At 38.6% G+C, this 12,668-nt stretch overlaps 2 protein-coding genes across 2 annotated transcripts in view; one reads left to right on the top strand and one right to left on the bottom strand.

Annotated features, from left to right (window-relative positions):
• AHCTF1 (AT-hook containing transcription factor 1) overlaps positions 1 to 12,668 on the bottom strand; it is a 74,216-nt gene that overhangs the window by 13,819 nt on the left and 47,729 nt on the right. The window contains exons 26-29 of the mRNA XM_052653496.1: positions 9,516 to 9,708; positions 7,442 to 7,645; positions 6,368 to 6,782; positions 1,396 to 1,519 (exon numbers count right to left, since the gene is read on the bottom strand). Coding sequence (XP_052509456.1) covers positions 1,396 to 1,519; positions 6,368 to 6,782; positions 7,442 to 7,645; positions 9,516 to 9,708 — 936 coding nt within the window. The remainder of the gene's footprint in view (positions 1 to 1,395; positions 1,520 to 6,367; positions 6,783 to 7,441; positions 7,646 to 9,515; positions 9,709 to 12,668) is intronic.
• On the top strand, positions 11,184 to 11,997 carry LOC128061218 (ras-related protein Rap-1A-like). Its single transcript, XM_052653497.1, is given in 2 exon segments — positions 11,184 to 11,207; positions 11,209 to 11,997. Coding segments are annotated over 2 exon segments (561 nt in total). The 3' UTR covers positions 11,746 to 11,997.

Genomic DNA, 12,668 nt, shown 5'->3' with positions numbered 1-12,668 from the left:
TTTTTAAAATGGGACAAATAAATTATAAAGTTCAAGAAAAAGTATGCATTTGGAATATGTACACATTTATTTATAGGTATATTTGTAAGACTTATCTCAATCACAGTGTTTACAGTAAAGATAACCAAGAACCAACAACAAAATAAGTTTACATTTAAAAAGAACTAGCTTGCCAAGATGTTGAAGATTCGCCTAGATTGTCACTGATGAATGCCAAATTTCTGATCAAGTGATTGCTTTTTGATTTGTTGTTGCTGTAATCCACTGAACCCCTTATAATTTATACTAATTTTCATTAAAAATTTTAAAACCTTAGAATTAAATAACAATCTTGATGATCCTTTCATACTATTTCTCCCTCCTTTTCCATGAAGGACTGGCAAAGATTGTAGTTATCACGACTTCTCTCTCAGAAGCGAAGAATATGACTGAGTTAAATGTATGAGAGGTGACGATTATAATACTGATTTTTTTATGGGTGGTCTGTGAAATCACTCTCAGAACTTACAGTGAAGCATTTACAGTATCTTAAATTGTCATGTTTTATGTGGGTTAATCCTAGTAAATTATACCGTTACAACTTCTTGATAAATGAAGCTGCAACTTTTTATTGTGTTCTCTACAACAGCATTACTCCAAAGTGCTGATATACAATGTGTCCAGTCTTGCAATGAGATAAGGAATTTATGCCAGAAGGTCAATCAATTACCTCAATGATTAGTTCAGCTAACTTCCAAAAAGGCTATTGATAAGTATGTGAATAGAAGCTGCTATCTTGTTGCAGACCATAAAGTCTTCAGCAACCAGCATCAACTTTACTAGTCCACACTTTAAGTAGCATTGTCCTACGTCCCTAGTATGCTGGCTGAATGTGTAAGCGCCAAATGAAACTGAAGAACTGGGAGCGTAATAGTTCAAGCTGTCACTGAAAATCAACAACTTCTAACTTGAGTCTTGTAGCAACCAAATGGCAAGGATCAATACTGCCTCTGAACTACCTCCCTTATGGTCTGCCTTGGTGCTACAGGATACATACCAGGTTACTGAGACCACGGAAAGCGGGAGAGCATGGAAGAATATGTGGCTGTAAGTGAAACTTCTGTTTTTCAACAGAAATAATATTCTTTGGTGATTCTAAAGAGTTCTGCCTCAGTTTATCATGTCTCTATATGTTTAGGAAACCATCTGGTATCATTTCATTATAACTACTAAATAACACTGAGTTGTGCAAATGAATTTCTTACATAACAGATACAGTACCAAAATGGAAATGACAGAGACAAAGAAAGATCTAAATAAGAGTTAATCTATGCATGGAACAAATATCAATATTTACTACTATTTCACAGCTTCATTAAACTTTATCAATATTTGAAATTTTCTCTATAAACTTACTCTTCAGGGACTGATGGTATACAAAGAGAAGCTTCAACTCCTTGAATGGGGCTTAAGTGATTTAATTCTGAAAGTACACCCTCCACAACTAAGCCATCCTTTGTTTCTGCATCTTCTAAAGTGCCTGTAAATAATACAGTTAAGAACATATTTATTTACTAAATGTTTAGCAATTACTTACAGTCTTGGCTTATTACTTTTTAGTAAGTTGTTGGGTCTGCTTTTTTGTATACTTTTAGTTTATTCCTTTGGCATCAGACTACCAGTTCCTTTTAATTCTCTGAGCATAGGCCAAACCCCACCCCAACCCCCTCTTTCATCTATAACTAATACTTTTGGCTTAACAGGTTAGCAACTAGCTGAGCTAGTAAGATTCAAATCTAGCTGATTTCACTCTAAAGTCTGTGCTATATAATCCCCCCCACAAAACAATAAAAATGTCTATTTGAGACTGCCTCATCATTTTAGGACTAATCAATGAAAACACTATATTCATTGGAAGGACTGATGCTGAAGCTGAAGCTCCAATACTCTGGCCACCTGATGTGAAGAACTGACTCATGTGAAAAGACCCTGAAGCTGGGAAACACTTAAGGTAGGAGAAGGGGATGACAGAGGATGATGGGATGGATGGATGGCATTACTGACTCAATGAGTCTGAGTACTGAGTAGCCTCCGGGAGTTGATGGACAGGGAAGACTGGTGTGCTGAGGTCCATGGGGTCGCAAAGAGTCAGACATGACTGGGCAACTGAAATGAGTGAAAATACTGCCAATAACATCCTCATCGAACAGTTACCATTCAAATATTTTAGTGGAACACAGCACATCAAAAGAGTATGTGAACTTCTAAAGATATGCTTATTTACAAAGACAGTCCTAAATTCTTAGATTATGATTATACAGTGGAAGTCACAAATAGATTCAAGGAATTAGATTTGAGAGAATACCTGAAAAACTATGGATGGAATTTCGAGACACTGTTCAGGAGGCAGGGATCAAGACCATCCCCAAGGAAAAGAAATGCAAAAAGGCAAAATGGCTGTCTGAGGAGGCCTTACAGATAGCTGTGAAAAGAAGAGAAGTGAAAAAGCAAAGGAGAAAAGGAAAGATATACCCATCTGAATGCAGAGTTCCAAAGAATAGCAAGGAGAGGTAAGAAAGCCTTCCTCAGTAATCCTTGCAAAAAATACAGGAAAACAATAGAATGGGAAAGACTAGACCTCTCTTCTAGAAAATGAGAGATATCAAGGGAACATTTCATGTAAAGATAGGCTCGATAAAGGACAGAAATGGTATGGACCTAACAGAAGCAGAAGATAAGAAGAGGTGACAAGAATACACAGAAGAACTACACAAAAAAGATCTTCACGACCCAGATAATCATGATAGTGTAATCACCAACCTAGAGCCAGACATCCTGGAATGCGAAGTCAAGTGGGCCTTAGGAAGCATCACTACAAACAAAGCTAGTGGAGGTGATGGAATTCCAGTTGAGCTATTTCAAATCCTGAAAGATGATGCTGTGAAAGTGCTTTCAAAATACCAGTAAATTTGGAAAACTCAGAAGTGGCCACGAGACTAGAAAAGGTCAGTTTTCATTCCAATCCCAAAGAAAGGCAATGCCAAAGAATGCTCAAACTACCACACAACCGCACTCATCTCACATGCTAGTAAAGTAATGCTCAAAATTCTTCAAGCCAGGCTTCAGCAATACGTGAACTGTGAATTCCAGATGGGTTTAGAAAAGTCAGAGGACCCTGAGATCAAATTGCCAACATCCACTGGATCATCAAAAAAGCAAGAGAGTTCCAGAAAAATATCTATTTCTACTTTATTGACTATGCTAAAGCCTTTGACTGTGTGGATCACAACAAACTCTGGAAAATTTTTAAAGAGATGAGAATAGCAGACCACCTGACCTGCCTCTTGAGAAAGTTATATGTAGGTCAGGAAGCATCAGTTAGAAGTGGACATGGAACAGGCTGGTTCCAAATAGGAAAAGGAGTACGTCAAGGCTGTATATTGTCACCCTGCTTATTTAACTTATATGCAGAGTACATCATGAGAAATGCTGGGCTGGAAGAAGCACAAGCTGGAATCAAGATTGCTGGGAGAAATATCAATAACCTCAGATATGCAGATGACACCACCCTTATGGCACAAAGTGAAGAACTAAAGAGCTTCTTTATGAAAGTGCAACAGGAGAAAGAAAAAGTTGGCTTAAACCTCAACATTCAGAAAACTAAGATCATGGCATCTGGTCCATCACTTCGTGGGAAATAGATGGGGAAACAGTACAAACAGTGAGAGACTTTATTTTGGGGGACACCAGAATCACTGCAGATGGTGACTGCAGCCATGAAATAAACAGATGCTTGCTCCCTGGAAGAAAAGTTATGACCAACCTAGACAGCATATTAAAGAGGAGAGACATTACTTTGCCAACAAAGGTCCATCTAGTCAAAGCTATGATTTTTCCAGTGGTCATGTATGGATGTGAGAGTTGGACTATAAAGAAAGCTGAGAGCCAAAGAATTGATGCTTTTGAACCATGGTGTTGGCGAAGACTCTTGAGAGTCCCTTCTATTGCAAGGAGATCCAACCAGTCAATCCTAAAGGAAATCAGTCCTGAATATTCATTGGAAGGACTGATGCTGAAGCTGAAACTCGAATACTCTGGCCACCTGATGCGAAGAACTGACTCATTGGAAAAGACCCTGATGCTGGCAGGAATTGGGGGCAGGAGGAGAAGGGGATGACAGAGGATGAGATGGCTGGATGGCATCACCGACTCAACGGACATGGGTTTGAGTGAACTCCGGGAGTTGGTGATGGACAGGGAGGCCTGGCGTGCCACAGTCCCTGTGGTCACAAAGAGTCAGACATGACTGATCAACTGAACTGAAATTCTTAGAGCAATTAATAACGCGTTCAGTTCAGTTCAGTTGCTCAGTCGTATCCGACTCTTTGCAACCCCATGAATCACAGCACGCCAGGCCTCCCTGTCCATCACCAACTCCCAGAGTTCACTCAAACCCATGTCCATTGAGTCGGTGATGCCATCCAGCCATCTCATCCTCTGTCGTCCCCTTCTCCTCCTGCCCCCAATCCCTCCCAGCATCAGGGTCTTTTCCAATGAATCAACTCTTCGCATGAGGTGGTCAAAGTATTGGAGTTTCAACTTCAACGTGAGTCCTTCCAATGAACAACACCCAGGACTGATCTCCTTGCATTCCAAAGGACTCTCAAGAGTCTTCTCCAACACCACAGTTCAAAAGCATCAATTCTTCAGTGCTCAGCTTTCTTCACAGTCCAACTCTCACTTCCATACATGACCACTGGGAAAACCATAGCCTTGACTAGACGGACCTTTGTTGGCAAGGTAGTATCTCTGCTTTTCAATATGCTCTCTAGGTTGGTCATAACCTTCCTTCCAAGGAGTAAGCGTCTTTTAATTTCATGGCTGCAGTCACCATCTGCAGTGATTTTGGAGCCCCCAAAAATAAAGTCTGACACTGTTTCCCCATCTATTTCCCATGAAGTGATGGGACCAGATGCCACGATCTTTGTTTTCTGAATGTTGAGTTTTAAGCCAACTTTTTCACTCTCCACTTTCACTTTCATCAAGAGGCTTTTTTGTTCCTCTTCACTTTCTGCCATTAAGGGTGGTGTCACCTGTATATCTGAGCTTATTGATATTTCTCCCGGCAATCTTGATGCCAGCTTATGGTTCCTCCAGCCCAGTGTTTCTCATGATGTGCTCTGCATATAAGTTAAATAAGCAGGGTGACAATATACAACCTTGACGTACTCCTTTTCCTATTTGGAACCAGTCTGTTGTTCCATGTCCAGTTAATAATGTGTACATTTATCAAATAAAGACAACATTAGCCCCAACTTCACTGGATTCACATTTTAAGAAACCTTAGTTCAGCTTAGGCAGAAAATATTTTCCCAAAAAAACCACTATGACACACATTTTTACACTGGTTTTACAGATTTAAAAATAGGAATTATCTTTAAATAAGCTTGTTAAATCTGTGCAGTAGTAATAAAGATAAAAATAGACAAGAGTTTTCTGATCCACCAATTCTAAGCAAAGTTTCTCCCCTTTCTTGTGTTCCACTGGTTCCTACTGTGTCTCCCAGCATAGCATTTATCAAACTGCATTGTACACACTTGTTTGATTTAATCCACAATCGACTCCAGTCATCTTGCCTGGATAATTCCATGGACAGAGGAGCCTAGCAGGCTACAGTCCATGGGGTTGCAAAGAGTCAGGCGTGTCTGAGCAACTATCACTCACTGACTAGACTTTACATTACATGCAGGCAAGTGCCACGTCTCCTTAGTTTATCCTTACCATCTAGCACATTTTTATTCTTTATCCTCTACTTTATTTATCCTTAATACCTAACACACACACAAAACAGGACCCTGTCCATTGCACAAGATTAGGGGCTCAACCATTCTTTGATAAATGAATATAAAGACAATAAATTCATGGGTCTTTGAACATTTATTTTCACTTTCTAGCGATTATTTTGGAGGTAGGGATGGAGAGCAGAATGAACTTCCTGTTTTCTAAGCAGCTTTCTAGAAAGTTGAGGCTGCTGGATAGATAAGTTAATGTAGTCTGTAAAGGTAGTATTATTATTTCTCATAACTATAGGAAGACCTTAAGTCACACTGATATTTGACACTGCTTCCTTAATCATTACTATTCTTTTCTAAATTTCATTTCCAAATGAAAATAGAACACACATTAAATTCTCCTCAAACCTCATACATATTTATAATCAAAGTTTGTAAGTGGAAAGAATAAGATATGTGTACTATGGCTAGAACCTACTGTGCTATGATCATGTAATTATTTAACCCTGTTGCTTTTCTTCAGTAGAAAAACTTCTACTCCAAATTTTACTGAAGGATATCAATGGCCATTTTTAATATCTGGGATGAGTCCTTACCCATTTGTTTCTCTGGCTCTGGAGGAGTCACTCCTGGTTCAAATGTATTTTTATCACTGTTCTTCTCAGTCTGTTCAGTTAAATTAGTAACCAGTTCAGTGGAAGAGCTCACTGACTTAGAGGCTATCAAAATATCTTCAAAGTCTTCTGGTAATGGAGCATCCTGATACTCTAAGGTAGTCTGGTCTGATCTGGTGGAAGTATTGCTATTTTCTACGCTCACATCCAGTTTCTCCAAACTTTGTGAAGTTGTATCCTGTGATCTGGCATCCATTTCTTGATGCTCCTTTTCAGGGATATCCAGGGGAAAAGATGTTGTCTTATCTTTGTTCTTCAGCCATTCAGTTTCTGCTGGAGCTCCACATTCATGTAAAGACGCAGCAATACATGTTTTTGCTTTGCTGTCATCTGCAGTCTATCAAGTAAAGATTTGGAGAAAAAAAATTTTTTAAATCAGTTGAGTCTAACTTGTCCATCCCAATCATACCCATCCTTTCCATGCTCTGTTATCTCCAAATTCTTTTCTCCATCAAAATTTACTTACTCTAAATTCATTCTCCTCAGACTGAGGACTAAAAGTTAATGACTGCTAATGATTCTCTAATTGGTAATAGATCAGTACTTCCAAAAGACTAAAATACAGGCTAGGCAAGATGCCCAACAACCACCAATGGGCTCCGATTAACCTACAGAGAAGCTCTACAGACATACCCTCCCAAACAGACAACTAACTAGGAGCTTACTGAGAGCAGCAGTGCAATACAGGTTACAAAACAAAGACAGCACAAAACAAACAAAACCAGCCATGGACCTTAATCCCAGTCTCGTTTCTTCCATCAAGTAACTATGTGGTTATAGACAATTTAACTTGGTGCTTCTAGCCCTATTTTCTTTACCTGTAAATGACAGGTTTGGCTTAGCCAAGGCCCTAAAGTCTCTCTCTGAATTAATGTTTTCTGATTTTATGACTATCTGCAAGACTGTATATAAAAATCTATAGTGATATCATTTACACTGATAGGAGCTTAATATATTATTAAGAAGTCCTTTCGTTCCAACTATTATCAAACTTACTCCAGCAGTCCATTTCGTGGTTATGCCTTCTTCCATGAACGAAATTCTAGTTTCTTTGAGTCGTAAAGGAGGACTAAGAGATCTTCCAGGCGACAGAGAGGGAGATGCTAAAGGTGTCGTTCGAAGACCAGACCTTAGGATGGACTGAGGAGTGAACTCGGCAAATCCAGAGGAAGTAACCGACATAGCCAAAGTCTTAGCTTTCTATGACACAGAGTAAATGGAATTCACCGTTAGTGTTTGTAAAAGACACTTACATAAGGACAGACAGAGCCAAATGAGTGGCAATGATGGCTATATTCTCATCTCAATAAAAACATCAATAAGTATTATTATAGATTACTGGAAAGAAAACAGAAAATTCTACTCAGAGCTTTCTATTTATAAGGCTACAAAACATAAAATTGCATCCATAATCATTCTAAACCTTGATTATTCCTAGGTTTAAGTTCAACTTAAAAAATAAAGTGCTGATAGAAGATAAATTATTTAACTATCGCTTAGAAAAACTTTAGAAGGTGAAAGAGATGATACTGTGTGATGAAGAGAATCTAGTTTAATTATAGCAAGCTAATCTAAATTACAGAGAAGGCAATGGCACCCCACTCCAGTACTCTTGCCTGGAATATCCCATGGATGGAGGAGCCTGGTAGGCTGCTGTCCATGGGGTCACGAAGAGTCGGGCACGACTGAAGCGACTTAGTAGTAGTAATCTAAATTAATAAGATTGACTTTAAGAATGTTTTAGAAAAAATGTAATTCCATTACATGAATCCAATAGTAACTGACTGACTTATGAGAATTCTGATGGTTTACTACAATGATTATAAATAATTAGCAGAGGAACTAGTTAGCAAAAACAATTTCCTCACTTAACCTCTCCTCTAAAGGACTCGTAAACAAATTACTGGATCCTATTAGATTATTAAGTTCCATTAGATCCATCATAAGATTATATTGATTTTTTCCTAGATTCTTTTTGGTAGCAGGTACAAAATTACTCCCTCATTTAATTTCATTTGAACTTAATTGCAGATTATATAAAGTATGAGTGTTTTTCTATAGAAGAAAAAGGTTAGAAATACTATGCTGCTGCTGGTGCTGCTAAGTTGCTTCAGTCGTGTCCGACTCTGTGCGACCCCAGAGACGGCAGCCCACCAGGCTCCCCCGTCCCTGGGATTCTCCAGGCAAGAACACTGGAGTGGGTTGCCATTTCCTTCTCCAATGCATGAAAATGAAAAGCGAAAGAGAAGTCGCTCAGTCATGTCCAACTCTTAGCAACCCCATGGATTGCAGCCTACCAGGCTCCTCCGTCCATGGGATTTTCCAGGCAAGAGTACTGGAGTGGGGTGCCATTGCTTTCTCCGAGAAATACTATACTGGATATTAAATATTAGGAACTTAATCTTAGCAACCACCTTTTCAATTTCTTTTAATAGCTATTTTAGGAATAGGACTTATTGAAGTATCTTTTATCCAGTTTGAAAAATAAGAATTCCTTGGCTTCACTTTAAATGCTGGATATCCAGAAACAATTAAGGAAAAAATAATGAAAAGTTCTGGGACTCAATCCAGAATATCAGACAAGGAACTTGCAGAGAACATATGTGAAAATGGCTTTCCAACAGGAAGGTAAAAATCCACTATTACCAGTCATCACAAGTTTAGCTGTGGTTTCTCTGCTAGTAATTTATCAGAAAGGGTGAAGGAAAAAGCAATTTCCTACCAACAGTAGGAAAGAGTAACACTTTATAATTTTACTGAAGGAGCTAGAATTTAAAATACAACTTTAAAAAATGTTAAGAATGAGAAAGTATTTGATGAAGGAATAGCAAAATGGTATCAGAAAAAAAAAACACACAAGAACATGAAAGCATTTTTCGAAGAAAAAAGGCTAATTTATAATATAGTAAGCATTTGGAAACATATCCACAGAAAAAGGGAAAATAAAGGCTTAAAACCCTATTACCCAGAGATGCTGATTATAAATAGTTTCATTTTTCTCTGCTATTTATAAGGAACTTCCTAGCTTCACTATGAATACTAGATGCTAGATGCGTAATATAATACTTACCTTAACAACAAGAGGAGTTTCAAGTAAATGTAATTCTGAAGCCCTGGAGGCATTCTGACGTGATCCTTTTAATTGTGAACTTACTGGCAATGAACTAGATGCCAGGGACCAAGGAGATCTTGTGGGGCTTTGCTGAATAAACTCCAAACACTGAGAGGGCTGGGGGACAGGATGAACAACCAAATCCAGCAGTCTGTAACCACAGTATACATATAAAAAGAAAAATCCTGGTAACATATTTTGAGTTATACTGAAGAAACAAAAAGAATTAGTATCCCATTTAATTATGCAAACTTCTATATTCACTGGTAAATATGATAACCATATGAAAATATAAATTCAGACAAGTATATTACTATCTGTAACGCCACCCTTAGTTTCAAAAATCAGAATTAATTCAGTAGTGAAAAAAGAGAATTATGAAACCTAGATAGCAATTTGATCATGCTCCCACTGCTGCTGCTGCTGCTAAGTCATTTCAGCCATGTCCAACTCTCTGCGACCCCATAGACGGCAGCCCACCAGGCTCCTCTGTCCCTGGGATTCTCCAGGCAAGAATACTGGAGTTGGTTGCCGTTTCCTTCTCCAATGGAGTAGTGAAAGTGAAGTCGCTCAGTTGTGTCCAACTCTTCGCAACCCCATGGACTGTAGCCTACCAGGCTCCTCCATCCATGGGATTTTCCAGGCAAGAGTACTGGAGTGGGTTGCCATTTCCTTCTCTGATCATGCTCCCCACTTCCTCAAAAGGAGTTATAGCCCTCCTCCCTCCCTTAACCAACTGAGCCCCTCTATGTGCCAACTATTTATTTTCAAATGAAGACAAACAGTTAATGATACAAGCACTCAAGAAAACAATGTAACGCTTCCCTAGCAAGCCATTCACAGCAATTCACTTTCATCAACATAGAAATTCCTTTCACCTACATGAAATGTACATAATGAATACTGGTTTATTTACCTTTACGGTTCTGATCACTACACTTAGCAACCAAAGGAAATGTTAATTTTCTCAAATTAATGAGGTCAGTAGCAAAACAGAATCCCAGGACTATACTCAATGGTTTCTTTTTCTAGTGTCCTGCACATTTTTATCATATGATAAAAATGATCTCACAGATGACTTGTATTAAGTATGCATAGTCCAAACAGCTTAAAAACCTAATTTACAAATAAATAAACTTGAAGGTGAAATTTTCAGATTACGATTTTTGTGGACCATTTATAAACATACGGTCACTACTTTCCCAGTTTCCTAATAGTTTATTTTATGGCTACATTCCTAGCAACAAAAACACTACCTCAAGATGCCTATGTGATTCAGCTGAGAATAACCAGAAAAGTAAGTTTGGTGCCCAGAAATAGTAATTTCTTGCTGCTATGCCTTCTTTGCCATTCTATCCTTTAAGTTCAAGAGTTTTACTGCAAGAGATGGCAGACCAACAGAAATCATAGGTGCTGAACTTGGGGGCGGGGCCTGCATGCTGCGTGCGTGCGCGTTCTGGAGGCTCCGCCGCCGCTGCTCTCGAGGCCGCTACCGCGTGGAGCAGGAGCAGGAGCCACGGCCGAGAGGAGGCGGGGGGGGGGGGGGGGGGAGGAGGAGGTGGAGGAGGTGCCGGACGGGGGGGGGGGGGGGGGGCGGGGATTGTCAGTATTTAAACAGACCACATCATGCGTGAGTACAAGCTAGTGGTCAGTGGTCCTTGGTTCAGGAGGCATGGGGAAGTCTGCTCTGACAGTTCAATTTGTTCAGGGAATTTTCGTTGAAAAATATGACCCAACGATAGAAGATTCCTACAGAAAGCAAGTTGAAGTAGACTGCCAACAGTGTATGCTCGAAATCCTGGATACAGCAGGAACAGAGCAATTTACAGCAATGAGGGATTTGTATATGAAGAATGGCCAAGGGTTTGCACTAGTATATTCTATTACCGCTCAGTCCACGTTTAATGACTTACAAGACCTGAGGGAACAGATTTTGCGAGTTAAGGACACAGAAGATGTTCCAATGATTTTGGTTGGCAATAAATGTGACCTGGAAGACGAGCGAGTAGTTGGCAAAGAACAGGGTCAGAATTTAGCAAGACAGTGGTGTAACTGTGCCTTTTTAGAATCTTCTGCAAAGTCAAAGATCAACGTTAATGAGATATTTTATGACCTGGTCAGACAGATAAATAGAAAACCACCAGTGGAAAAGAAGAAGCCTAAAAAGAAATCATGTCTGCTGCTTTAGACCCACAGTAAGCAGCAGCTCTGAGCCAGATTACAGGAATGAAAAACTGTTGCCTAATTGGAAAGTGCCAGCATTCCAGACTTCAAAAAATAAATCTGAAGAGGCTTCTCCTGTTTTATATATTATGTGAAGAATTTAGATCTTATATTGGTTTGCACAAGTTCCCTGGAGAAAAGAATTGCTCTGTGTATATCTCTTGGAAAATAAGACAATAGTATTTCTCCTTTGCAATAGCAGTTATAACAGATGTGAAAATAAATATACTTGACTCTAAAATTTCCCCTCAAACTCATTGCAGCAGATAACTTTTTTGAGTCATTGACTTCATTTTATATTTAAAAAATTATGAAATATCATTCTGTCATTATATTCTAATTAAAATTGTTTGTGCATAATGCTTTGGAAAAATGGGTCTTTTATAGGGAAAAAACTGGGATACTGATTTCTATGGCTTTCAAAGCTAAAATATATAATATACTAAACCAACTCTAATATTGCTTCTTGTGTTTTACTGTCAGATTAAATTACAGCTTTTATGGATGATTAAATTTTAGTACATTTTCAAAAAAAAAAAAGAAATCATAGGTGCTTCAAAACAACTTATTATGTGGTGGGAAAATATTTACAGGAAGTAAATATTTTCTTCCCCTAAATACAGTATCTTTGCATTTGTTATTCTGTACTAAGCACAGCTCTGAGATTTCTACCAAACCAAAAATATTCAGTCAGGTTGCTAGACATTTCTTTCTCTGTTGTCTTCTGATTCTTCTTTCCTTCTCTACTTCATTTGCATTCAAATTATATATCTGTGAACTTTTGCTCACTTTTTTATTGAGCTATCCCAAATAGGTATTTTGTTAAATGCCTTGCATTAGGCTGAAATTTATGTTTAAGGTGCCTATTTAGGAAAGATTATTTCTCAG

This window comes from Budorcas taxicolor, chromosome 16, assembly GCF_023091745.1.
Source record: "Budorcas taxicolor isolate Tak-1 chromosome 16, Takin1.1, whole genome shotgun sequence".
NCBI classification, from domain to species: domain Eukaryota; kingdom Metazoa; phylum Chordata; class Mammalia; order Artiodactyla; family Bovidae; genus Budorcas; species Budorcas taxicolor.
The sequence above is the reverse complement of the archived record's forward strand: the minus strand, read 5'-3'. Positions and strand labels throughout refer to the sequence as shown.